General features: G+C 44.3%; 1 protein-coding gene across 1 annotated transcript; it reads left to right on the top strand.

Annotated features, from left to right (window-relative positions):
• Positions 1 to 420: 420 nt before the first annotated feature.
• Positions 421 to 24,649, top strand: ACTG2 (actin gamma 2, smooth muscle). The gene is made up of 9 exons (XM_036930640.2): positions 421 to 550; positions 10,662 to 10,823; positions 11,670 to 11,798; positions 16,660 to 16,770; positions 17,016 to 17,100; positions 18,556 to 18,717; positions 19,554 to 19,745; positions 21,573 to 21,754; positions 24,428 to 24,649. The coding sequence occupies exons 2-9, from the start codon at positions 10,698 to 10,700 to the stop codon at positions 24,569 to 24,571; spliced, it is 1,131 nt and encodes a 376-aa protein (XP_036786535.1). The 5' UTR covers positions 421 to 550; positions 10,662 to 10,697; the 3' UTR covers positions 24,572 to 24,649.
• The last annotated feature ends 640 nt before the right edge of the window (positions 24,650 to 25,289 follow it).

The following is a 25,289-nucleotide window of genomic DNA, read 5'->3' as shown; positions in this document are numbered from 1 at the left end:
CTCCCAGGTCTGGAGGGCTCTCCCTTTGGCTTTTGGCTGCCCTGGGCCTGCAGCAAACAAGGCACAGGCACACCCAGTTTGGGGACACTGCATTGGTGTCTCATGCTGACCCAGGGCAGGAGGCAGCAGGGTCTAAGGAGGGAGGTGTGGAGGGCGGAGGCCCGCTGCCATTCTTGGTATGGTTCTCTCTCCAGGAGCAGGGCTCTGTCGGGTTTCGCTGGGCAGCTTATAAGGCCTGGTGTGAGTTTTGTTTATGCAAGTGCAGCATAAAAGGAACAAATCTGCCAGCACTGGGGCTGTTGCCACCAGAGTCCTTTTGCATACATTTTTCAAATGATAATTCACTCTAACCAGCCCCCTTCCCCACCCCCCAAGGCCGATTTATTGAAAAAACCACCTTATATGGTAATATTGCTAACACACCGTCAGCTGGCCTTTTTAGGGACTCTGTTTAAAGAAGATCCGCCTCTGGGGTTTTATATTGCTCTGGTATTTATGCCAAAGCCACACCAGCCCTCGGTCACTGGGAGAAGGACCTCTCATACACTTGGTGAGTACTGTACAGCTTCTGCCGGCTCTTCCTTTCCGGGGCTGCCTAGCCCCCTGGGTGCTGGAGGTGCCTCCAGATTGGCCTGGCTTCTGTGACGCTGGCCCAGATCATACGTCAAGGCCCTTGGGGGCTGCCATGCCTCCAGCATGCTGCTGCCTTCCAGGAAAAGGCATTTGTGGCCCTGGCATCCTGTGGCAGCCCTGTGACTGGGTGGCAGATGGGATGTAACACCTGTGGTCTCTATTTACCCTGCTCCCCAGAGCTGGTGCAGAACTACGCCCTCATGTCCTCTCATAGCTCAGGACGTCTGACAGGCTGTTTGAGGGGACCAAATGCCTTGCAGGAAAACAGCTCTTTCTCAGGGTATTTGAATCTAAGCCAGCAATGGTCCGTGTGTCTGTGAAGTGTCTGTGCTGGGAGTGGGAGTGTATTTTCTTCAGTCCCCCTGTGGGTCTCACTGTTCTCTCACTCATGCTTGGCTGAGGCGAATGGAGAATTTTCTCAGTCCTTGAAATCTCCAGGGTCATTGGGAGATGTGGAAAGTCAGGGTGGGGGTAGGGACAATGCTGTGGCATTGTGTGGTTTTAGGGCTAGAAGGGACATGGAAGCCTTCTAATTCATTCTCCAATGGGGACACTGAGGCCTAGAGGAATTAGTGACTTGTCCAAAAGGCTCATACCCAGCTGTCAATGACCCGCCGATGTCATTACCCTCCCCTGCAACATGCACACAGACACACACACACAAATAGTGAAGAGGACAATGAGACCAAGGGACTGATCCACTTCTGTGATCAGAGTCTGCTAACATCTCTTTATGGCTAAGGCAGGCTGGTGCACTGGGGCAGGCCTTGGAGGCAACTGCCCAGCTATGAGTGACCTTGATTTCCTGTAAAATGGGAGTAATAGTAATAACATCTACTTGGCAATGCTGTTGTGAGGATTAAATGAGATAATACATACAGAAAATGCTCAGCTCAGCACTGCCAGGGCCTGGCCCTGAGTGCTCAAACTTTAAGAATTACCTGGAGGGCCTATTAACACCTAGATTGTCCTACACCCCACCCTAGCTTCTGATTCAGTAGGCTGGGAGATAGGAGCATGATAATTTGCGTTCCTAATAAGCTCCCAGGTGAGGCTGAGGCCCCAGATCTGAGACCACAGTGCGTAGGGAAGCTCTAAGCACTTGCTTTTATTATTTGAAAGGTTTGGACTTTGCGGTTAGTCCTGGGGCTGAAACTCTTATCAGAGTTCCCTTTGGGGAAGATGTATGGTTACTGGAGAAGTGCATGAGAAGTGAGATTCCCATGCCAGGCCTGGGAAACCAAGATGGGCACTATGACATCACGACCTTGAGGCTAGATTTCTTTTCCTCCTTCCCTTTTTTCATTCCACGAGCATTTATTGAGCACTTATTATGTGCCAGGCACTGTCTGCTCCTTCAGGACAGTGTAGGGGCTTCTGCAATCAGGGAGAGTAGATAAACAGATGAGAACCATGGAGCAGATAAATGTGTGAAAGGGGTAAAACCCAGGAAGAGCTCCTCACCCAGTCCAGGAGTTATCAGGGAAGGCTTTCTGGGGGAAGGGGTACCTGAACCAGGTTCTGAAGTAGGAGGTAGTCCTGGTACAGAGGAAGCATGGTCTCTGGGACTCTTTAAGTGGCTCAAGTCCACTGAATTTAGATTTCAAGGCAGGAAGCAGGGAGCACAAACATCAGAGGGGTGAGCAGGGCCAGATTACTAGGACTTTCTACACTAAAGGATTGGGCAATGTGGGACCACACAAGGGTGATGGCTAGAGAGTGCCTTTTGAAGGTCCATCCTGGCAGCTGGGAGGATGGTGGACAGGAATGGGGCAGGCGGGCTACCTTAGTGTGCAGGGGTCCAAAGTTGTTGGCAGAGGTGGTATGGAGGTAGAACTAATAGGGCCTAGGGCTTGATTGGGGGGCAGGAGAAGAAGTCAGGGTGTTGGGCCTGAGCTCCAGGGTGGGTGATACAGTTCTCAGAGAGGAGCTTGCAGGTAGAGGATGGTGTAGAGGACAGCAGTCCCGTAAGTAGAGTTGAGGTGCCAGGGAGCACAGTGTGTAGATGCCAGCAACAGTTGGCTCTGTGTGTCTGGAGCTCAGGAGAGAGGTCTGGACTGGAGCTGAGCCAGTGGAGTGAATGAGAAGCCTAGGTAAAAGCCAGAAGAGTGGGCCCAAAGGGCAGATTTTTGAGGGTCAGAAATGTTACTAGCCAGAAGTCGTTTTTAATTTAATAAACATGTATATCAATCAAGTCAATATACCCTGAAATTAATAGGCAGTGGTAGAATTTTCCACTGTACAGGTGTTTTTTCATGAAGTCATTTCTCTCTTCAGGCTCTCTGATCCTATGGATATCCATATATCCATATAGGTGTGTGTGTAGATTATAATAGGCAGCTGCATGTGAATTGAAGGCCTCACTGCAAAATATTTCCCCAACTGTCATTTGAAGTCTCACCATCTAAGAAGCTTAAACTTTCCACAAAAAAGAAAATGTCTTTGGGAACTAGCATCAATTCAGCCTTCCCTTCAATAATCATTGATTTGTGAAGTAGATCCCCCAACTTCTTCCAACATGACAGGCTTCATCCTGGGAGCAAGTTCTGATGGAGAAGAGTAAGTGATAATAAGAATTATTATTTTTGTAGGCTTTACAACAGAGGTTGGCAAACTTTTTCTGTAGAGTACCAAAATAGTAAATATTTTAGGCTTTGTGAATCTAAAGTTATCTGTTGTAACTACTCAATACTGCCACTGTAGCTGTAGCAGCCCAAGACAGTGTGTAAATGAATGGGTGTGGCTATGTTCCAATAAAACTTTATTTATAGGCACTCAAACTTAAATTTCATATAGTTTTCTTGGGTCATAGAATATTCCTCTTTGACTTCTTTGCAACTATTTTTAAAATGTTAAAACCATTCTTAGATGGTGGGTCACACAAAAATTAGTTTGTGGGCCCTGAGTTAAAATGTATAAGCACTTTCATTTCCATCATTTCTTTGATCCATCATCCCAGAAGATGGATGTTCCCATTTCCATTTTACAGTGGAGGAAACTGAAGGTCAGAGATGCAGACATGTGACTGGGCATGGGAAAGGGGAACCCAGAGGGAGGAGAAGGGCAAAGAAGGGAAACTGGAGGGAACTCTGAAGCCAAATCTTGTCTCCTTCCGAGTGACAGGTGCGGGGGAAGAGTAATGTCTTGGTACTAATATTTGCTTGGAGATGGACAGGGAGTTGAGTGAGTGAGCAAAATCTTTGTACTCATTATGTCTTTAGGTTTTGGCCACTTTGGGGGGAGAAAAAAAAAACGTCATTTCTATCTGTGAAATCCTCAGTAATGCCCAAACAGTGCGCTCTGAAAGAGCCAGAAGAGTTTGCGCAGCTGAGTGCACAGAAGTTGTGACCGGAGGAAAACACAGTGACTTTGGCCCTGGTTCCGCTAACATGCTCAAGCTGAGCCACAAATTACCAGCCAGCCCTGAGGAAGGCTTAGGATTTCTCCTGGCAGAGAGATTCCCAAAGAGCCTGGCTGCACAGTAAAACCCATCTCTCCAGGGCAGTGTGGAGCCTTCATGGGGGCACCACTCCAGGCTAGCAGCCCTACCCCTCACCTTCACCTCCTTTACTGCTCATCTGTTTCCATCTTAAAAAAGTAGATTCAAATTTACCTAAAGTGCTGCAGGTTGGCATTGTTTTCAGTTCTCAGTCACTGTGTGGCTTGTCTCAGCTGCTGCTCTGCGTGGGAAACTAAGTCCAACACTCCCTTTCTTCCTGTGTGTGTGCAGCTCGGGGGAAGACAAAGGGTTCATTGAAAAGGCTTGACTATAAATCGCCTGAGAGAGGGGTGCTGAGGGGACCCCAGGGGGAGATAGTCACAGGAGGGGGAGACACCCTTGCGTCTGGGCCACCTTCTGGCTTTTGAGGTTGTTTGCCCTTCCTGGTGGAGCACCTGCTAGAACAGGGAAGCACAGCTGTTTGCTGAGCAGCTTGTGAAGAGAAAACTGTCCCCATGTGGTTCTAAACTGGGCCATGTGACCAAGCTGTCATGAGACTGGACATGGGGACTTAGATCCCAGGGGAAGAGCAGCCATGTCTGGGAGGGGGCCACTCAGGTGGTGGGATTGTCTTCCAACATTTGTTGAGCACCTACCCTGGACTAAACACCAAGTTATGTGCAGGGGCTCTAAACATACATCCAGATGTAGTCCTGGCCTAGGAAGGGGTCAGGGGCTCAGGGAGAGAAGAGAACACAGACCCTTTTGTTTTAGGGCCCTTGCTGCTAGCAGCTCTAGAGAGGCAGACGCAGAAGCAGAAACACCAAACATGCAGAAGTTATGACTGTCACTAAAGCAGTGATGAAGGTGCAAGATCAGCTCTCAAACCTGTACTGGGTTAATATCTGCCCTGCCTCTTCCCAGCTAGGAGATCTTGAGCTAAGTTGCTTCACTTCTCCGAGACTTGGTTTCCAAATCTGTAAAATGGGAAATAAAAAATCTTCCCTCAGGGATTTTGTGAAGATTAAATAGATAATATGTGAAAGGTTCCCCCAATTGTTTTGAACTAATAAGGGGACATTTTTTCCAAAAATGGAAACAGAATCTGCTGTTTCACCTATCAAAGCAACTGGCACCTTTTCCATTGCCATTTTCCATTTCTGTTCAGTAAAATTAAATATTATACTCTCTTCATTGTATGGAGGTTTCTGGCAGTTAGTTTACAAACCAATTATCATTCAATAAACTTTTTCAACATTAAGGGTTTTTCTGGTTTTGGTTGTTTTAAACAAAGCTATGATAAACTGGCTCTTGGCCAAAATCTTTGCACTCTCCCGTGAGTGTTTCTCAAGGATAAATTCCTAGAAGTGCCTTTGTAAAGTCAAAAGATCTGTACATTTTCAAGGCTTTTGATAAGTATTTTTGAATTCCTCTTCCAAAAAGCAGTATAACTTGACACTCATCAGCTGTGAATTCTACCCCACTTGCCCACACCTTTGCCAGCAAAGGTGGCCCCAGGAACCAAACACAAAACTCCAGTCAGTGGTGGGATTGGCTTTTATCCCTGCCACAGCAGCCTGCTAACTGTCAAGAAGACCCCAGGTCCTGCTCACTGATGCTGAGCAAGAGCTTTCATGGTTTGGTTATTTAGACTCCCATGCAAAACCTCATATTTACCCTGTAAAATTTAATCTTATTTGATTCAGCTCATTTTCTCTGCTTTTTGAGGTCTTGGATTTTTTATTATTTCCTCCAACATATTTAATGTTATAATCTCTCCTAGCTCTGTTTTATCTGGAAATTTGATCAACATGTGCTCTCTATTTTCATCCAACTCATTTATAAAAATGTCATATGGGAAAGGACCAAGAGTGGAGCTCTGAGGCATATCGCTGCCTCCAGGCTGATGTTGATCCATTAATGGACACCTTTCAGTGACGGTAACTCAGGCAGCTGTCGAAGTACCTAACTAACTTACTGTTCGGTCCACACAGCTCTATCAATTAGTGCTCTCACAGGAGACCTGTCAGATGCCATGACCAAGTTAAGTTCAACATCTCCCACCTTCTGTATTCCCAATGCAGCAGCCCAGGGGAAAAAAGGGAAGGCTGCTATTCTGCCAACATGTTTCTCAGTAAATCCTTACTAGTTATAAGAAAACACTGCTTCTTTAATAATGCCTTCTGGAAACCTGCCTGACTTGTATATAAAGATCATCTGAGGTTTTAGAAATCTGCCTTCTTTCCCTTTTCAAACATTGGACCATTTGCCATCTCCAGTCTTCTGACATCTCTCCATTTCTGATTCTTCTAGTATGCCAGGAGGTTAGGGATCTTCTGTGCAATCCAGAAACCATTCAGGCAAGAGACAATATTGTTCGGAGCAACTAGGTGTTTTTCTTCAATCTCCACCTCATTGCAGACCTCAATTTCTTCTTAACAATATTAATTCTATCTTTGTCATTCTAAAAATCTTTCTCCTTGACACCCACTGATTTATTTACTCATTCATTTGATATCATTTAAGAGCCCACTCTGTGCTAGACATTGTGTTAGCTACACTGAAGAATCTCTGGGGAACAGGACAGTCAGTCCCTTTCTTTACAAAGGTATGAATGAGCTGGCATATGCAGAGCTGATCATTGGTTGGGCATGTTCAAGGTGCTGTGGGGCAAAGAAGAGAGGCCACTAACTGAGACTGGTGGGCCAGAGAGGCCTCATGAAAATACAATGTCAGTGCAGAGACCTGACAAGTGTTGGAGTTAGAGTAGCAAACAGGTCAGGGGAAGGTGTTCCAGACCCTGCAACTAAAGGTCTAGGAGGGAGAAGAGATGACAGAATTCAGAGAATGGAAAAAACTCCACATAGCCAGAGTGAAAAGGCCAGTAGGGGGAGGGGAGGGAAGACGAGCTTGGAGACACAGGGTGAGGCAGAGGGCTGGGACTTGATTTCCATGGCCATGGTTGTGGGGTGTGGGGTGTTCGTGAAGGACAGAAGGGACAGAAGCAGAGCTGAATTCCAGAAGTCACAGTGGGCCCTCTCCCTTAGCATGCATGCTGCTTTGAACATCATAGAGAAGGGGGCTTCCTTTTAGCCTTAGATTGTGTTAATGGGCTTCTGCTGAGTCTCTACTTAGCCCTTCTGACTGCATTCATAGGGCTGTGGCCCTGTCTCCCCTGTGCTTTGGCCAGGTCTTTGCTGCCCATCTTCCACAAAAAGCCATCTAGGGGCCAAGGTCACCCATCTCCTTACCCTCCTGTGGTCACACATTCTGAATGAAGCTTGGACAGGTCTTCCGCCCCCTGTGGCCACCTTCTCTTTACATGTCTCCTGCCTCTCTCTTCTCTGGGATCCTAAAAGTCAGCCTTCCCAACTCCTCAGAAAGGACCTTCCCCACTCCCATCCTGTCCCGCAGGGCCTCCCAAGCTAGGAGGCAATCTGCACACCCTCTCCTGAGCTTCTGCTGCTGTTCCTCTATCACCACGTGCCAAGAATTGTCAGGTGTTGTCTTAACCTCCCCAGAAGAAAGGAAACCTGCAACAGATGTTGGAAAATGAATTCCCAGCACTCTGTTCAGATTGCAGTACTGGTGGAGGGACTTCCCTGTCTTCTCCATCTGCAGTGGCAGAGCCACTGAGTCTCATCATGAATTCTCTTGCTTTCCTCTCTCCTCTCAGGTCGCCCTTTCCTCCTAAGTGGCTTCTACCCTTAGGGGTACATTTCACCTATAATGACCACATCTTCTTTTCCTTAATCATGTTATATTATTGATTTTAATTATAAACTATACGTGAATACAGTCTCCTTGTAAAAAATTATGATGCTACAGCTATAACCCAGCACCTCCTCTTCTGTCCCCTTCCCTCTCCAGAGGTGATCACTGTGATCAGTCTTAGACTTTTTTTCCAGAACTTTTTGCTGTATGTTCATAACCACAAAAAGAAAACTGTGGAAAATACACAATATTGTTTTGTCCTTTAAAAAGAACTGACATAAATGGTTTTATGCTGTACATTCTCTGTGCAACTTTCTTTTTCACTCAGATAAATGGTTTAGAAATCTATCCATGTTAGTCCATATAGATCTGCCTAACATTTCTCTTAACTTCAGTACAGTATCCCATAATTTGGCCCTTTGGGTAATTTCAAGTTGTGTGTTTGTGTGTTTCTCTAATCGAAGAGTGCCAGTTTTCCCACACTTTCCCCACCCCTGTTATTAAACTTTTAATCTTACTATTAGAGTGAAAATGGTCTCACTTCATTTGCACTACCCTGAAAACTAGTGAGGGTGAGCATCTCTTCATGTTGTTGTTGGGTATTTGTATTTCCTTTTCTGTCAATTATCTGTTCATCTTTGTTTTTCTTTGGCATTGTTTGCTTCTTTTTTCTTGATGTATAAGAGTTCCTTATATATAGTAAATGCTAATCCTTTGCTATGTATATGGTAAATTTTTTCAACTCATTTCCTAAACTTCAAGTCTTTTAGGGAGTCTCTCCATTGGACTTGAGCTTTGCAGCCATTTCAGGTTTTCAGGAGGCAAGCAGATTCGTTCACAGGCTGCTGGAATGAAGGACCACAGACTGGATGGCTTAAACAACAGAAAGTTACCTTCTCACAGTTCTGGAGGTTAGAAGTTTGAGATCAGGTGTCAGCAGGGTTAGTTTCTTCTGAGGCCTCTCTCCTAGGCTTGCACATATCTTTCTTCTGTGCAAGTCTGTGTCCTAGTTTCCTCTTCTTCTTAGACACCCATCCTCCTGAATTCATCCTATAATTACAAGTCATATTGGATTAGTGACTTCATTTTACCTTCATCACCTTTCTAAACACTCTGTCCCCAAATACAGTCACACTCTGAGTTACGGGATGCTAGGACTTCAACATATGAATTTGGGGGGACACAATGCAGCTGTAACAGCAGGTAAAGGGATAAAGCCCCACTTGCAGAGAGTGGGAGTCCAGGTCCACTCCTGTGCCTCTTGGAACTGCACCCTAGTCACAGGTGGGCAGGCTCCAAAGCCAAGAACACTCTCTAATATGATTTTTTTTGGTATCATTAATATATAATCACATGAGCAACATTGTGGATACTAGATCCCCCCATTATCAAGTCCCCACCACATACCCCATTACAGTCACTGTCCATCAGCATAGTAAGATGCTATAGAGTCACTATTTGTCTTTTCTGTGCTATACTGCCTTCCCTGTGCTCCACTCTACGTTATGTCTGCTAATTGTAATGCCCCTTATTTCCCTTCTCCCTCCCTTCCCACACACCCTCCCCAGTCCCTTTCCCTTTGGTAACTCAGCCCATTCTTGGGTTCTGTGAGTCTGCTGCTGTTTTGTTCCTTCAGTTTTTGCTTTGTTCTTATGCTCCACAGATGAAATCGTTTGGTACTTGTCTTTCTCTGCCTGGCTTATTTCACTGAGCATAATACCCTCTAGCTCCATCCATGTTGTTGCAAATGGTAGGATTTGTTTTCTTCTTATGGCTGAATAATATTCCATTGTGTATATGTACCACATCTTCTTTATCCATTCATCTACTGATGGCCACTTAGGTTGCTTCCATTTCTTGGCTATTATAAATAGTGCTGCAATAAATATAGGGGTGCATATGTCTTTTTCAAACTGGGCTGCTGCATTCTTAGGATAAATTCCTAAGAGTGGAATTCTGGGTCAAATGGTATTTCTATTTTGAGCTTTTTGAGGAACCTCCATACTGCTCTCCACAATGGTTGAACTAGTTTATAGTCCCACCAGCAGTGTAGGAGGGTTCCCCTTTCTCTACATCCTCACCAGCATTTGTTGTTCCTAGTCTTTGCTATGTTGGCCATCCTAACTGGTGTGAGGTGATATTTCAGTTGTGTTTTAATTTTCATTTCACTGATAATTAGCAATGTGGAGCATCTTTTCATATGTCTGTTGGCCATTTGAATTTCTTCTTTGAATTTCTGCCCATTTTTTAATTAGGTTATTTACTTTTTGGGTGTTGAGGTGTGTGAGTTCTTTATATATTTTAGATGTTAACTCCTTGTCAGATATGTCATTTACAAATATGTTCTCCCATACTGTATGTAGGATCCCTTTTTGTTCTGCTGATGGTATCCTTTGCTGTACAGAAGCTTTTTAGTGTGATGTAGTCCCATTTCTTCATTTTTGCTTTTGTTTCCCTTGCCTGAGGAGATGTGTTCAGGAAAAAGTTGCTCATATATATATTCCAGAGACTTTTGCCTATGTTTTCTTCTAAGAGTTTTATGGTTTTATGACTACATTTATTTGGTCTATTTTGAGTTTACTTTTGTGTATGGGGTTAGACAGTAATCCAATTTCATTCTCTTACATGTAGCTGTCCAGTTTTGCCAGCACCAGCTCTTGAAGAGGCTGTCATTTCCCCATTGTATATCCATGGCTCCTTTATCATATATTAATTGACCATATATGCTTGGGTTTATATCTGGGCTCTCTAGTCTATTCCATTGGTCTATGGGTCTGTTCTTATGCCAGTACCAAATTGTCTTGATTACTGTGGCTTTGTTCTAATGTGATTTTAACAAACGGCTGACTAATTCTCTTCTCTCCCTACTTCCAAGGTGCTCCAACCCCTGGTTCACTCAGTCACCCTCACCATGTGTGAAGAGGAGACCACCGCACTCGTGTGTGACAATGGCTCTGGCCTGTGCAAGGCTGGCTTTGCAGGAGATGATGCCCCCCGGGCTGTCTTCCCCTCCATCGTGGGCCGCCCTCGTCACCAGGTGTGTGCTCATCAGGACCCAAGGCTGTGAGGCACCAGGAGTGAGTGCTGCATTGTGGAGACTATGCTGAGCTCTGTGTGTGAGTGTATGTGAGTGTGTTGGGGGTGGGGGACCCTCTTCTGATTAACTAACAGAGCAAGACCCCTTAAATAGTAATATCCAGGGTCAAAACCAGCATCCCCAAGGCAAGCAATGGTGGCATTATGTCTGACTTAAGTCTTTGGGGGTGCTAGGTTTGGAAGCAACCTTTTTCAAATACATGCAATAAAAAAACAAGTCCCTTGCCTTTAAGAAATCTATACTCCATGAAGATAGCCACACAACAAACTTGAGATCACAGGCTGGCACAGAGGCAGTATATTTCCCCATGGGAGCACAAAGGAGAGAGAGACAAAATCTGAACAGAAGGACTAGGGAAGGGAAAGATTGTAGAAGGAATAACTGAAGACACAGAGGCCTCAGCGTGTTGGGAGAATCACGGGAGAGAACATCTGGATGTGAAAGTGTGAGCACAGGGATCGGAGGAGGGTGAGTACAAGTGTGTGTGTGTGCGCGCGCGCGGAGGAAGGAAAGGGGAGGAAGTGCGTGGATGGGGCCCTTTTGCCTCTCAGAAAATGGCATTGTCTTAGGAGAGAAGAAAGATGACCCCATGCAGACTTCTCCACCTTCTCTCCCCATCACCTCCACACTCACTGGTTATCTGCCCCACCTTGTCTCCTCATGCCCAGTTTCCTGGGAAAGAAGGACATTTTTCCTATCTTTATCCTTCTTCAGAGACCCTCCAGTGCCTGAATCCCTGAGTGTTGCCCTCAGCCCCTTCACATCTTCTTCTCTTTTGCATTGCAGGGGGTAATGGTGGGAATGGGCCAGAAAGACAGCTACGTCGGGGATGAAGCTCAGAGCAAGCGAGGGATCCTAACTCTCAAATACCCCATTGAACATGGCATCATCACCAATTGGGACGACATGGAGAAGGTATAGTGGGTTCCCCCTTTAATGGTTCATTTTAATAATATGTCATTACAGCCCTCATATCCCACAGGCCTCTGTGCCATCAACTCTTCCTCAGGAATGTTTCTCACATCCTCCTTTCCTTCCTGTCCATCCCCATGGCGATTCTCCAGCCTAGGCTGCCCACATTGCTCCCTGGACTATTGCAGCAGTGTCCTGGCTGGTTACTTTGCCTCCTGCGTCACACGCCCAGTTCATTCCTCACACTGCTGCACAGCTTATCCTTCTCAACACGAGCAGCTCATGCCACTCGCCTCCTCAGGAATCTCCAGTAGCTCCTCATGAACCAGTGGTAGGTTCCGAACTCCGTGTCTGGCACCTGAGGACTTGGTCCTGCCTGATTCCCAGCTTCATCTTCATACAGCCATCCCTCAGCCCAGAGCTTGTGTCTCCCTTAAAATGGTGCTGGTGCCTCTCTCCCTTTCATTTTCCCTGCCATGACCTCAGACAGGTGCACTAGTGCTCTATTATTATGAAGACTCTCTAACAAAATTTTCCAGTAGGAATCTCTAGGGGGACCTAGCTTTTTTGTGTAAGAAAAATGCAGGGGCAGGGTCCACTTTGAAATGGTGGTTTGTGATCAACAAAACTATGTGTGCAAAATGTGAATTGAGCCTCTCTACTATCCTTTTGATAAAATTATGCTGACAGTTGTCTGTGAATTCTTTTCATCTGCAGCAACTGCCTTGCAATATAATAGAGTGCTTAGTGAGCAGGCTGAAACTGGGAAAAAGAAAGTCGATTTGAAATCTGCAGCTCACTCTGCTTTTCTCTAAATCCTGAATTCAGTTACTCTAGATGTGAGATAAATAGGTAAAATGCACAAGTTTTCAATGCACACAGTGGAATGGTTAAGAGCACAGGCATTAGAGATGGAGGCAGAGGGCCCTGGGAGCAAATCCTTCCTGCCAAGCCTCAGTTTCCTTGTTTCAGAGATAAAAATGCTTTCTTCATTAGGTTGCTCTGGAGACTGAGTTAGATAAAAAGTATAATCCCAAGGCATGGAACATACTTAATGCCCCAGAAATGGCATATATTGTTCATATATATCTAACAATATCTAATTCAAAAATATAATAGACAAAATATTTTAGTGACAGTAATAACAATACATGAGCTCTTTAAAACAATAAACCTAAAAAATACTATGTGCCTTAAAAGAAACACTGAATAGTGTAAAGCTGTCAAATATTCCCAAATCAACTTATAGGCTCATTGCCATTCCAATAAAAGTCTCACAGGTTTTTAAATTGTATATATTTAAGGTGTGCAACTTCATGATTTGATAAACAGAGTATAATGTCACCACATTCAAGCTAATTACCATATTTATCCCCTCATATAGTTACTTTCTTTCCTCTTATAGTGAGAACATTAGGATTTACCCTCTTAGCAAATTATAAATATACAGGAGAGTGTTGTTACCTATAGTCAGCATTCTAAAACATAAAGATTTCCAGAATTTATTCATCCTGCACAACTGAGACTTTGTACCCCTTGACCACTATCTCCCTATTTCCCGCACCCACAACTCCCGCTTTTTATGCTCTGCTCCTCTGAGTTTGGCTAAAAAATAATCACAACTTTTTGGTTAAGATAATCATACAGCACACTTGGAGAAATAAGTAAGGCAAAACTAATGAGAACAAAATGAATATGAAAAACTGAAATGAGATTTGCCATATCCAAGTATTAAAATATTACATAGTTATTAAAATAATTTGGTACCAGCACAAAAATAAAGAGGAAATATATGATAAGTTAAATTCCACACCAGAAGGGAGAAAAAGATTATTAAATGAATTATTCTGGGATAGCTGAGTAGGTATTTTGGGGATGGGGAATCTTTATTGCTCTCACCTTGTACCATTTCACCAAACACATTTATCAGTTGAATATAAAAGTTAGATATAAATATTCAAATGGTTAAAAATATATATAGTAAGCATACTTACACAATTTCAGGTGAAAGATGTCATGGAGAAAAAGAGCAACAAATGTGAATTCTTAAAATTCACAACTTCTGATATTTGAAAAATAAAACCAAATTTAAAAGGCAAACCACAAACCAGAAAAATATTCACAAGTGCAGTGAAGGATTAATACAAACAGATAATGTAAATTGGTAACTAAAAATACAAAGTTTCTACCAAAGGACATGAATAGTTTGCCAAGTAGAAATTATAAAAAGTTGCAAATCTGAGAAAGTTTAAACTCATTTGAAACAAATAAAAATATTCAAAGTAAAATAAGTAGGTAATATTTTTACCTTTCAAATTATTGCACATTATAAGAGCAAGAAAACTGAATGTAAGGAAGGTTAAAAACAGGCATGTTCTTATTCCGGAATGAAAAGTAATTTTGTTGTTTTTTGGTAATAGAAATCAAAGTCTTCCAGTTGCCATGCTATTTAGCCTAGTAATTCTACTTTCAGAGTTCTTTTCTTTGGAAAACATTCTGAATAGAATAAAGAAAATGTAGTATGCACAAAGATAGCCATCACAGGATTTTTTATAAACAAAAATTGAAGCTACCATGACTAGAAATGATTAAATATATGATAGTATAGGATGAAATGTTGTGTAAGCATTAAAGATAATAATGCTCACTTTATTAAAAGTAAATGTTTCATATGACAAAGGAAATTATTTATATTAACTGAAACATGGCAGAAAACAAAATTGAATGTAAAGGTATAGTAATAGCATAATGGTAAATAAATCCAAGTATCTGAAGTAAATAAAAGGTAATAGTAATAAATTTGAAAATACATAAAGGTTAAAGGTTAGGAAGAAGAAAAAAGCCAAAATGTTGGCTTTTTATTATTAGGTGATGGAAACAGGTTTTCTTACTCTTAAAAATAATTTTCTAATTTTAAAATTATCAACATCTTTAACTTTAATGTATTTTGTAAACGTTCCAAAAAATAAAATAAAGTGAAGTGCAGATGCTCTGACCCAAGACCCAAGGCTTCTGGTTCATGGGTATGGAATACAGCCTGGAACCTGCAACCTGCAACAGTTACCCAGCTACTTCTGATACAAAGCACCTGGAGCCCCCATCTGAAGGACTAGTGACAGCACCCAATTAAGACTATTATCATCTCCTTTACGTGAAACTTTCATAGGCCAGGGCCTTTGCTTGTGCCATTTATTCTGCCTCAGGTGCCCTTCCCAGCCTCTGGAGACCTTCCTTTGCCTTCAGGGCTCACTCAAATCCCCCAGAAAATGAACTGCTCCTGCCTCTCCCTTCTCTTAAAATGTGCATGTGTCTTGGTAGTGTGTCTTTTTGCCTGCCTTTCTCCCCTCCAAACTTTGAAACTAAGATTTAGGGGCCATGTCTGATTCATATCTGCCCTCACCACATTCAGCTTAGCACAAAGCTAGGGGCCCATAAATGTATGGTGTGGGGAAATGGAAGTTCCTATGGCTAGGATCCTCAGCTAACCCAAAATTACTTGATGATGTAATTGGCCTACTGCTAGGCTAATAATTCGACACCCATGGGCAATAAGTTATTATTGACTGAGTCACCATAAAAAGAGCTCTGCCCAGTCCTCTGGGTGGAGGTGGAGACAGAGGTGAATTACAGACCTGCAGACTGAGTGCTCAACCTACCAATGGGAAAATAAAGCTGGGTATAAATGCTTTTACCCCAAGAACGTTCCATTGTCATTTCTTGGTCCCACTGAATCTATAGTGAACTTGCTTTGCCCAGGGTTGAAATCCTCAGGCAAGGACATATGGGTACAGTGGAATCAAATGCCCCTGTGCCCCACCTATGAGGAAGTCAAAGGCCTATGTCCCTGCCACTCTTTGCTGGATCCCTCTGAAACAACAGCTCCTTGTATAGTCGTCTCACATCACTGAAGAGGGAATAGACATAGTGGGAAGAAATAACTTCCTCTAAAGCAATGGTTCTCAACCAGGACAATTTTGCCTAGCAGGGGCCATTTGGCAACATCCGGAAACATTCCTGCTGTCACAGCTGGAGAGGTGCTATTGGCATCTAGTGGGTGGAAGCCGGTGATGCTGTTAGCCTTCCTATAATGCAGGGTGAGCCCCCACAGTGGAGAATTAACCAAGCTAAAGTGTCAGAGCACTGAGGTAGAGAAGTCCTGCTCTAAAGCACCATCCTGGCCAGTGATAAACAGTGAAAGTTCAAGTGTCAGATCTCCAGCAGGAGACAGTATACACTCAGCTGGGGTTTTTAAATTAATTAAAGGTGTGAGCAGGGTCAAGGAAGCAGAAAGAGGGATGAGACACCCAAGTACTATCAACGGAAGGAAGATCTTACACTCCTAAGCCTGAAGGGGCCAGAGGGGGAGCTCACTAGAGCTCAGTGACAGTTCGGGCCCTGGAAGAGGGGCCACCCAACAGGGGCTGTGCTCAGTGAGGGCCACACCTAGGCTCGGAGAAACACCCTGACCACTTTCCTTCCTCTCATTCTCCAACCTCTTGTGGTAGCTTCCATTTTAGCCAAACACAGCCAGAAGCCAAAAAGCAAGGAACACTGAGAGACACAGTGTGTCTGCCCCCCAACCCTCACCCAGGACACAAAGCAGGGGAGACAAGGGAAAAGAGTAAAGAGGAGGGAAGTTCAGATGGAAATACCACACTAAATGGCCCAGGTCTGAGTCCTGTCGGGGGCCCTGCTGAGAAGGAATACAACTTCCAAAGACCAATCAGAAATTCCCAGGGCTGATAGGTCTTCTCCCCAGATCCAGTCCATCCTGAGAATGTGGTGCCCTCTTCTCCCAGCATGGGCATGTGAATTGGAATTCACTGGGGGTCTGCTGGCCTCAACTGGCTTTTATCCCAATCAGATCTGGCACCACTCCTTCTACAATGAGCTGCGGGTAGCACCTGAGGAGCATCCCACTCTGCTCACAGAGGCCCCCCTAAATCCCAAGGCCAACAGGGAGAAGATGACCCAGGTAAGAGGCCAGAAAGACTGGGGCACTAGCACAAGAATTCAGCGTGGATGCTTGGCCAGATCATCCTTCTTGTTCACGCATCAGCGCACCAGAATTTTTTGCAGACCAGCTGTGTATGTAGTCCATGGGAGGTGGGACTGGGGTAAACAGGCACACTTCCTGCCCTTAAGAAGATTACAAACCATTCTGTGAGACAAGCAGTGCTGTGATATTTGCCTATTTTTTATTCTGCATTGTGCTCTCAGATCATGTTTGAAACCTTCAACGTCCCTGCCATGTACGTTGCCATTCAGGCTGTGCTCTCCCTCTATGCTTCTGGCCGCACAACAGGTTAGTAGCCCTGTAATCTGTTCCCTTTCTGACTTCAGGGGAAGGAAGGGAAAGTTGGGCTCCTGCAGAGGTTCCTGCTCGAAAGAATCAAACGAGCAGCCAAAGTCCAGGGAATACCCTGCTTAGGGATAGCAGAAGGGAAGCTACAGGGTATGCAGATGTGAATCTCCCTAGCATAGCTGGGGAGCGTTTACATGAACAAACCATGACTAATACATCCAGCAAGGACAGTAGTTGGTTGGGGAGCTTTTACACACTTTCTGACAGTTCTGAAATGTTTCTGCTCATGAAGCAACAATGGCAGAATTCGTGATGGTGAATGTTAAGTATTGGTATAGAAAGGTGCTCAGGGAAACAGCAAATTTCACATAGATCAATTTTTAATAGGGACATGACACTCTTCAAATACTCATTCATGTATTCATTGATGTGTCCATTCATTCATTCATTCACTCATCAGCTATTTTCCATTGCTCCTACCATGTGCCAAACACTGCATCGGGCCATGGGCACACACTGACAGTCAAGGCAGACCGTGCCACTGTGGAGCTAACAGTCTAGGGGGGGAGAAACAAAGGTAAAAGATAATTTCATGGCAGGTGATAGGACAGTGATGGGGAAACACAGGGTATATAACACTTTGTATCTTGTGCTTTGCACTTGATTTTACATTGTAAACATAATGTTTAATGTCTACCTGGTAGTCATTGTATGATGGTTCCATGATTTATGTATTAATTTTACCACTTATAGACCTTTAAGTTATCTCCAATTTTTCTCTTTTATTATAAAATGTGTTATGATCAACATGCTTGTAGAAGAGTAAGCTACAAGTCTCAGGATATTTATTCAGCTCCTGGCCCTTAGTGAACCATCTTATTACTTTGGATCATTTCTTAGTTGATTCTCTTGAGTTTTCTGGGTATACAACTACATCATCTGCACATTTCTGCCTTATTTCACTAGATAGAACACACAAGATAATATACAATAGTAATAGTACTATAACAGTATTGTAGTGTTTCTCCATCAATGATTTGGCAGTTGGATTGAGAGAGAGATTTCTTATCATACTGAGAAAGCCTATTTCCTTTCGTGGTTTACTAAAAGTTTCATCAACAGGGAATGATATTTTTTTAATTGGCTGGTTTTTATAGTCCCTTTCAGATCTAACATTCTAATTGCATGTGCATATGTGTTAGTTTGATGTGTGAAGAATAAGCAAATTATCCAGTCTCTCTCCAGGCATTTTACTTGCCTTCCAGAAGGTTACAGTCTCAATTGGGAAAATTAATGAATGTACACAAAAAATACAATTGATGATTCTTACAGTGGATGAGTTTTCTTAGCTGCTAGAGAAAAATATAGTAGCTGAAGATCATTTGGTAACTGGTCCCAGAAAGACAGATGAAAGGCAAGAAGTGTTTTCATAGGTCTTATCCCTTCTGTACATAGGCATTGTCCTGGATTCAGGGGATGGCGTCACTCACAATGTCCCCATTTATGAGGGCTATGCACTGCCTCATGCCATCATGCGCCTTGACCTGGCTGGCCGCGACCTCACAGACTACCTCATGAAGATTCTCACAGAGAGAGGCTATTCCTTTGTGACCACAGGTATCCAGCCCCTTTCCTGATTCTGACTTGAGCTCAGAACCAAATCTGATCTAGGACCAAAAGTTCTCAGGACTAATGAAAAGTCTGGCCCCCTGTCCTCAAATTTTTTTGAGGTAAATAGGGAGGCTCTGGGCTGAGCCTGGGCCTCTGGACAAGACCAAGGCCTCTGAACAAGATAGTCAAGGCAGCCTTGTTTAAGGAGGAAGGCTCCCAGTCACCACTCCTTGGGGTGGGGGTCAAGCCTTAGGCCTACTTATCCTAAGCAGTGCTCAGCTAAGCCTCCTTAAGTGCCCTTCTCACAGCATCCCCTCCTTGCCCAGGGACCCGCTACCTCTGTCCATGTCCACACCAGGGTCAGAGCTAGTTTTTATAGCACTGAATGGTAGTAAAGATCTGGTGATGCATTTCATGACCTAGGGGCATTTATGGTTTATCTGAGGCATGTGGAATCAATAATGTCTGAATTTCTAAGGTGCAGGTGTCATGCTTCAGGGACTGCCCTGAGTAAGAGGAGATTTTAGGTGGGGGCCTTATTAGATTCTGTAAGATCACAGCATATAACCTACATCTAGACTGGAAATGTGTCTTGCAAGCCCCTCAAAGGCCTGCAGCTTTCTCAGGGCAGAGTGAAGACAGCCCAGAGAAAAGCCCATGTAGAGTTTTGCTGGGGAATCAAGATTTTGAACTCCCATTTAGGAAAAGGAATGAAAAAAATCACATTCATCCTAAGACTGAGTCCAAAGTAGAAGTAAGGAGGAAGTTTGCATGGAGATCAAAAAGGAACAACAAACTAAGAGGACTGAGCACCTACTGTCTGTCATTTCCGCCCTTTCTAGCCGAGCGAGAAATCGTGCGAGACATCAAGGAGAAGCTGTGCTACGTCGCCCTGGATTTTGAGAATGAGATGGCCACAGCAGCCTCTTCTTCCTCGCTGGAAAAGAGCTATGAGCTGCCAGATGGGCAGGTCATTACCATCGGCAATGAGCGCTTCCGCTGCCCCGAGACCCTCTTCCAGCCCTCCTTCATCGGTGCGGCACTGCCAGCCCTGCCAGTCCAGTTGGGGGCAGGGAGGAGGGCATGCGAGGCTAGAGAGAGAAACATCAGGAGCCAAGCACACTCTGTTTATTGCTTATACACAGTTCATATTTTTCCAGGAAGGGCCAGAAATACATAAGCAATACAAGTAGATAAAATCTAATTTTAAATAAAATGATAAGGAAATGGAAAGAAAAGCAGAATGGGGGTATGACATGAAACCAGGAGTGAGGTTAATACACAAAACCCTTCTTGGGTCACTCACCATTTTGGTCACAGAGAGGAAACCTATGGGAGTAAACAGGAGGTGCTTGGGGTGCAGACCTGAGTTTAGGTCCTGATTCTGCCCTTTCAAGCCCTGTCTCCTTGGACAAGTTAACTTTTTTTTTTTTTTTTTTAGGAGAGCAAGGCAGAGGCTTTTATTTAGAGAGAAAGCTAGAGGACAGAGCTCCTGGCTCAGGCCAGGAGGGGACAAGAGTGCCACAAGTTAACATTTTTTAACCTCAGATTTCTCATCTATAAAGTAGAAATAATGATAGTACCTACTAGATAGGGCTGCAGCAGGATTAAATATTTAACAAAAGGATAACTACTTTCTTGAGAAGTGTCTAAGGAGAGTTAGGCCTGTAAGCAAACACTAATACACAGTGAGTGGTAAAGAGCAAACTAAACTAACAAAAGTGCTCTAAGTGTAAGAGATCAGTGAAGGCTTCTTAGAGAAAGTGAACATTGAAGAATGAGTATCATTTTATGGTACCTGGGGTTGGAAGGAGTGTCAGAGTAGAGAATGGAACATGCCAAGTCATGTGAAAGGTTATGTTCTATTTGGGACATGATGGGAGAATTCTGTGTGTGTGTGTGTGTGTGTGTGTGTGTGTGTGTTTGAATACAGATTAGAGGCAGACCACAAAGAGCATGGGGGTTAGTCATATCAGCAATGGCACTGGAAGTTTTTAGGCAGACTGTAGCAAGATCAGATTTGTATTTTATGAAGATTCTTCTATCTACAGTATGGAATTGTATCACATGGGGAAAGACTAGAGGTTGAGGAGGCCAGGCAGGGCCTGAGCTGGTTTGGCATTGGGACGTTTCACTGCAGAAGGTCACAGTGCCAGACTAAGGTAGCTAGATCTTGACCTGAAGGGGTCAGAGGCTGTCAGAGATGATGTGATCGGTCTATCCATACAATGGAATATTATTTGGCAATGAAAGGGAGTGAAGTACTGAACATGCTATCATCACATGAATGAACCCTGAAAACATCATGCTAAGTGAAAGGAGCCAGACACAAAAGGCACATATTTTATGGTTCCATTTATATGAAATACCCAGAATTGGCAAATCTGTAGAAACAGAAAGTAAATTAGTGGTGGCCTAGGGCTGGGGAAGGGATGAAAGGGAAAATGGGTAGTGTCTGCTAATGGGTATGAGGTTTCTTTTTGGGACATTAAAAACATTCTAAAATTAGATTGTGGCAATGGTTGAACAATTCTGTGAATATACTGAGAAGTACTGAGCTGCACACTTTAAAAGGGTGAGTACTGTGGTATGTGAATCATATCTCAGTAAATCTGTGAAAAAAGGTGATACGATGAAAGTGTTTAGAAATATACCCCAGGCAACAATGAAAAAGATTGAGAAGAACAGGGAAACTAAAGGCAGGGTGATGGCCAGTTGGAGGGCCTGAGCTTGCAGTCCACTGGGAAGATGATGAAGTCTGCACTAGGGTAGCTGCAAAACCAGAAGGGTCCCTTGAGGAGCTGGAGGGGTGGGTGTTCATGAAATGCTGGATGTTGACTGGATACTGTGATCTCCACTAGGCATGGAGTCTGCTGGAATTCATGAAACAACCTACAATTCCATCATGAAGTGTGACATTGACATTCGCAAGGACTTATATGCCAACAATGTCCTCTCCGGGGGCACCACCATGTACCCCGGCATTGCTGACAGGATGCAGAAAGAAATCACAGCCTTGGCCCCCAGTACCATGAAGATCAAGGTGGGTCTTGCCCCAGTTCCCTCCATCCTGTTCTTTGTACAAGGACCTGGCTACCTGGGTGATGCTCAAAGTCAGGCTGGGCAGGCCTAGAGCCTGGTGGCCTCCCGGGTTCCCCAGCTTCATGATAGGGGACAGATTTCATCTTGGGGGATTATGTTCCTTGGGCACTGATGAGCTGGCGACACATTCATCATGGGCTTTCAAACATGATCCCATAGTGTCATAGGAGAAGGGGGTGAAAGGCTTGGGGATGAAGAAAATACTGAGGGGCTTAGGAGGAAATTAGGAGGAGGGAAATAGGAGGAAAACAAGGAGGCAGCACTACAGCATCTCTAAACCTTTCAAAGGACTCGAATATTACCCCAGAGGAGGGTGAAATTTCCAAAGAGAGAAAGCCTGGCCACGGGGCAGGCTGCTGGTTCAGATTCCCAGAGACACTCCTGGATTCCTGGGTAGCCTCTGCTCTGTTACTTCATCTGGCGACAGCCCTCCCTACATGGCTGCTCACCAGGGCTTCTCCCCACAGAGACCTTGGCACCAGGGTGGCCCACTAGCCTTGCTGCTCTCCCCAGCCTCTAGTGCCCAAGCAATCATGCAGATCTTTTTACAGGCTCTAGAAACTTCACTGCTACAGGTTTAGTAAAAGAGTTGGGAATAGAATAGAGATGACAAATAGGTTGAAACTTACAAAGTCTCACAATAAAGTTGGTCTCTGGGGAGTAGAGCTGATGTGAGAAAATGAATTCTCTATGTTAGTTTTCTGAGAACCTTCTTCCCAAAGGGAGGCTACCTCAGGCCTCTCCTCTGCCTAGTGGATGGTGTTCAGCACAAGGAAGCAGAGGCCACCAGAAAAACACGAGAGCCACTGAAGCAGCCATGCTTACTGAGGCCTGCCATGTGGGGGACATCAGGCCAGGCCTGGGCAGGAGCTTTTTACCAGAATGGTGTGGCAGGTTATCACACCTAACCTCACCCCCAGATTCAGGCTCAACAGGTCTGAGGTGCCCCCACCACCTACACTGACAAACAAACACCAGCAGTTTGAGGCATATCCCAATCTGTGAGTTGCTGCCCTGAGTTTAACAGTATGTGCCGGCCTTCAGGGAGGTTACGATCTAATCAGTAGACCTATCAATGAAAGGCCGATTTAAATAAGACAAGGGGAGGGGAAAGGGTACTCTAGATAGGGGAAACAGAGTAGGCAAAAGTACTCAGAGGTGGCATGCATGTACGAACATGCTGGAAAATTAGAAAGATTTGTGTAGAGCAACTGGGGGAGATGAGGCAAGCCTCAAGGATATGGAAGAAGAGTTTGGGTGAAGTGGGACTGAGACTGAGGACTTCTAGCCCAAGACAACCAGAGTTTTCTCACAGCTAGAACTTCTCAGCAATTAAGTCTGTTAGCTTCTTAGTGGCTGTGCCCGTCCTTGATGTATCTGTCCAAGGAGCAATGGGATGACTTTTACCTGCCTAAACACTAAGATAACTTCTAAGGACTTATTCTGCAAGTCCATGATCTCTGCAATCTAGGAAATATGTAGAGAGACTCTAAGGAGACAAAACATCAATTTAGTGTCTAATTTGTTCCAGCACTGAATTCTAAGAACCTTCAGAAACTGGGAAATTATTTAAGGGTCACAGTCCTTCTGGATCCACTTTTAGTGGAGTTTTACGGGACAAACAATTTCTAAAGCTAAGCTCAGGACTCCCAGTGGCAAAGATGAATAATGTATTATGAATATGAGAACTTCTCAGATTTAAGTGGCTGTTGACAGATGAAGCTCAAGACAGGATCTGAGTAGACTGACTCAGACTCAGAAATGGAGAAAGCCCAGTCTGAGCTGCCAATACATCCAAACTCCAAGCAGGAACAGAACGGTACCCCCATAGATGTTGGTATTGGTCAGCTAATGCTGAGTAACAGGAAACTGTAAAATCTAAGGTCACATAACAATAAGCATTTATTACCCATCTGTAGGTCAGCTGGGAGTCAGCTGATCTAGGTCAGGCTTGGCTAGGCAGCTCTCTGGGCACAGTCAGCTCAGGTCAGGTCCACATCTCCCATTATGGGGCCCAGGCTGAAGGGCCAGAGGCTCCTCAGGGGCAGCTCTTCCTGTGATGATGGCAGAGGCACATGGCAGCATGCCTGACTGAGTGTCTGAAGCACATTCCAAGCTCTTCTTTGGGTCATGTCTGCTAACACCCCATTGGCCAAAGCAAATAGAAGGCCCAGCCCCAAGTCACAGGGTGGAACAGTGCACCCTTCTCATGGAGGGGTGGGGGAATAAGGGTGGGAAGTAAAGATATGAATAATAATCAGATCCACACAGTTTACTCTTTTGGTTTCTGACCATGGGAGCCGTCTTTTTCTGGAGCAGCCTGGCAGTGTAATGAGATAATTCCTGGACCACCTTCCCTATTCCCTATGTAGGGACTGATCATGAGTCACCACATTGTTTTTTATTGTATCATTGATACACCTTATGCTGCTTTCAAATATGCAACACAGTGGTTCAACAGTTACCCATATTATTATTAATTCCTCACCCCTCTAGTGTAGTCACTATCTATCAATGTAGTAAGATGCTACAGAATCATTAACTGTATTCTCTGTGCTGTACTACCATCCCCATGACCAACCTATATTGGAGTCACCACATTTTCTCTTTACAGATTATTGCTCCCCCAGAGCGGAAGTACTCGGTCTGGATTGGAGGCTCCATCCTGGCCTCTCTCTCTACCTTCCAGCAGATGTGGATCAGCAAGCCTGAGTATGATGAGGCAGGGCCCTCTATTGTCCACAGGAAGTGCTTCTAAAGTCAGAACAGGTTATCTGGGGATCTCCTTGAGACTGCTCTGTTGCCAATCATGAAACATTAAAACTTACAAGCCTTACTTCTCTGTGTGGGGCTCTTATTTCCTGAGCTGTATCTCACACAGTGCTGAGGGCTTTTTTTTTTTCATTAAGGTATCATTGATATACACTCTTATAAAGATTTCACATGAAAAACAATGTGGTTGCTACATTCACCCATATTATAGAGTCCCCCTAGTACCCCATTGAAGTCACTATCCATCAGTGTAGTAAGATGCCACAGTCACTACTTGTCTTCTCTGTGCTACACTGTCCTCCCCGTGACCCCACACACACCATGTGTACTAATCAAAATACCCCTCAATCCCCTTCTCCTTCCCTCCCCACCTGCCCTCCCACCCACCCCCCTTTGGTAACTGCTAGTCCCTTCTTGGAGTCTGTATGTCTGCTGCTGCTTTGTTCCTTCAGTTTTGCTTCATTGTTTACACTCCACAAATGAGGGAAATCATTTGGTACCTGTCTTTCTCTGCCTGGCTTATTTCACTGAGCATAATACCCTCTAGCTCCATCCATGTTGTGGCAAATGGTAGGGTTTGTTTTTTTCTTATGGCTGAATAATATTCCACTGTGTATATGTACCACATCTTAGTTATCCATTCATCTACTGATGGGCACTTAGGTTGCTTCCATATCTTGGCTATTGTAAATAGTGCTGTGATA

The sequence above is a fragment of the Manis pentadactyla genome, chromosome 2 (genome assembly GCF_030020395.1).
Source record: "Manis pentadactyla isolate mManPen7 chromosome 2, mManPen7.hap1, whole genome shotgun sequence".
NCBI lineage: Eukaryota > Metazoa > Chordata > Mammalia > Pholidota > Manidae > Manis > Manis pentadactyla.
This window is presented reverse-complemented; position numbering and strand designations above follow the sequence as displayed.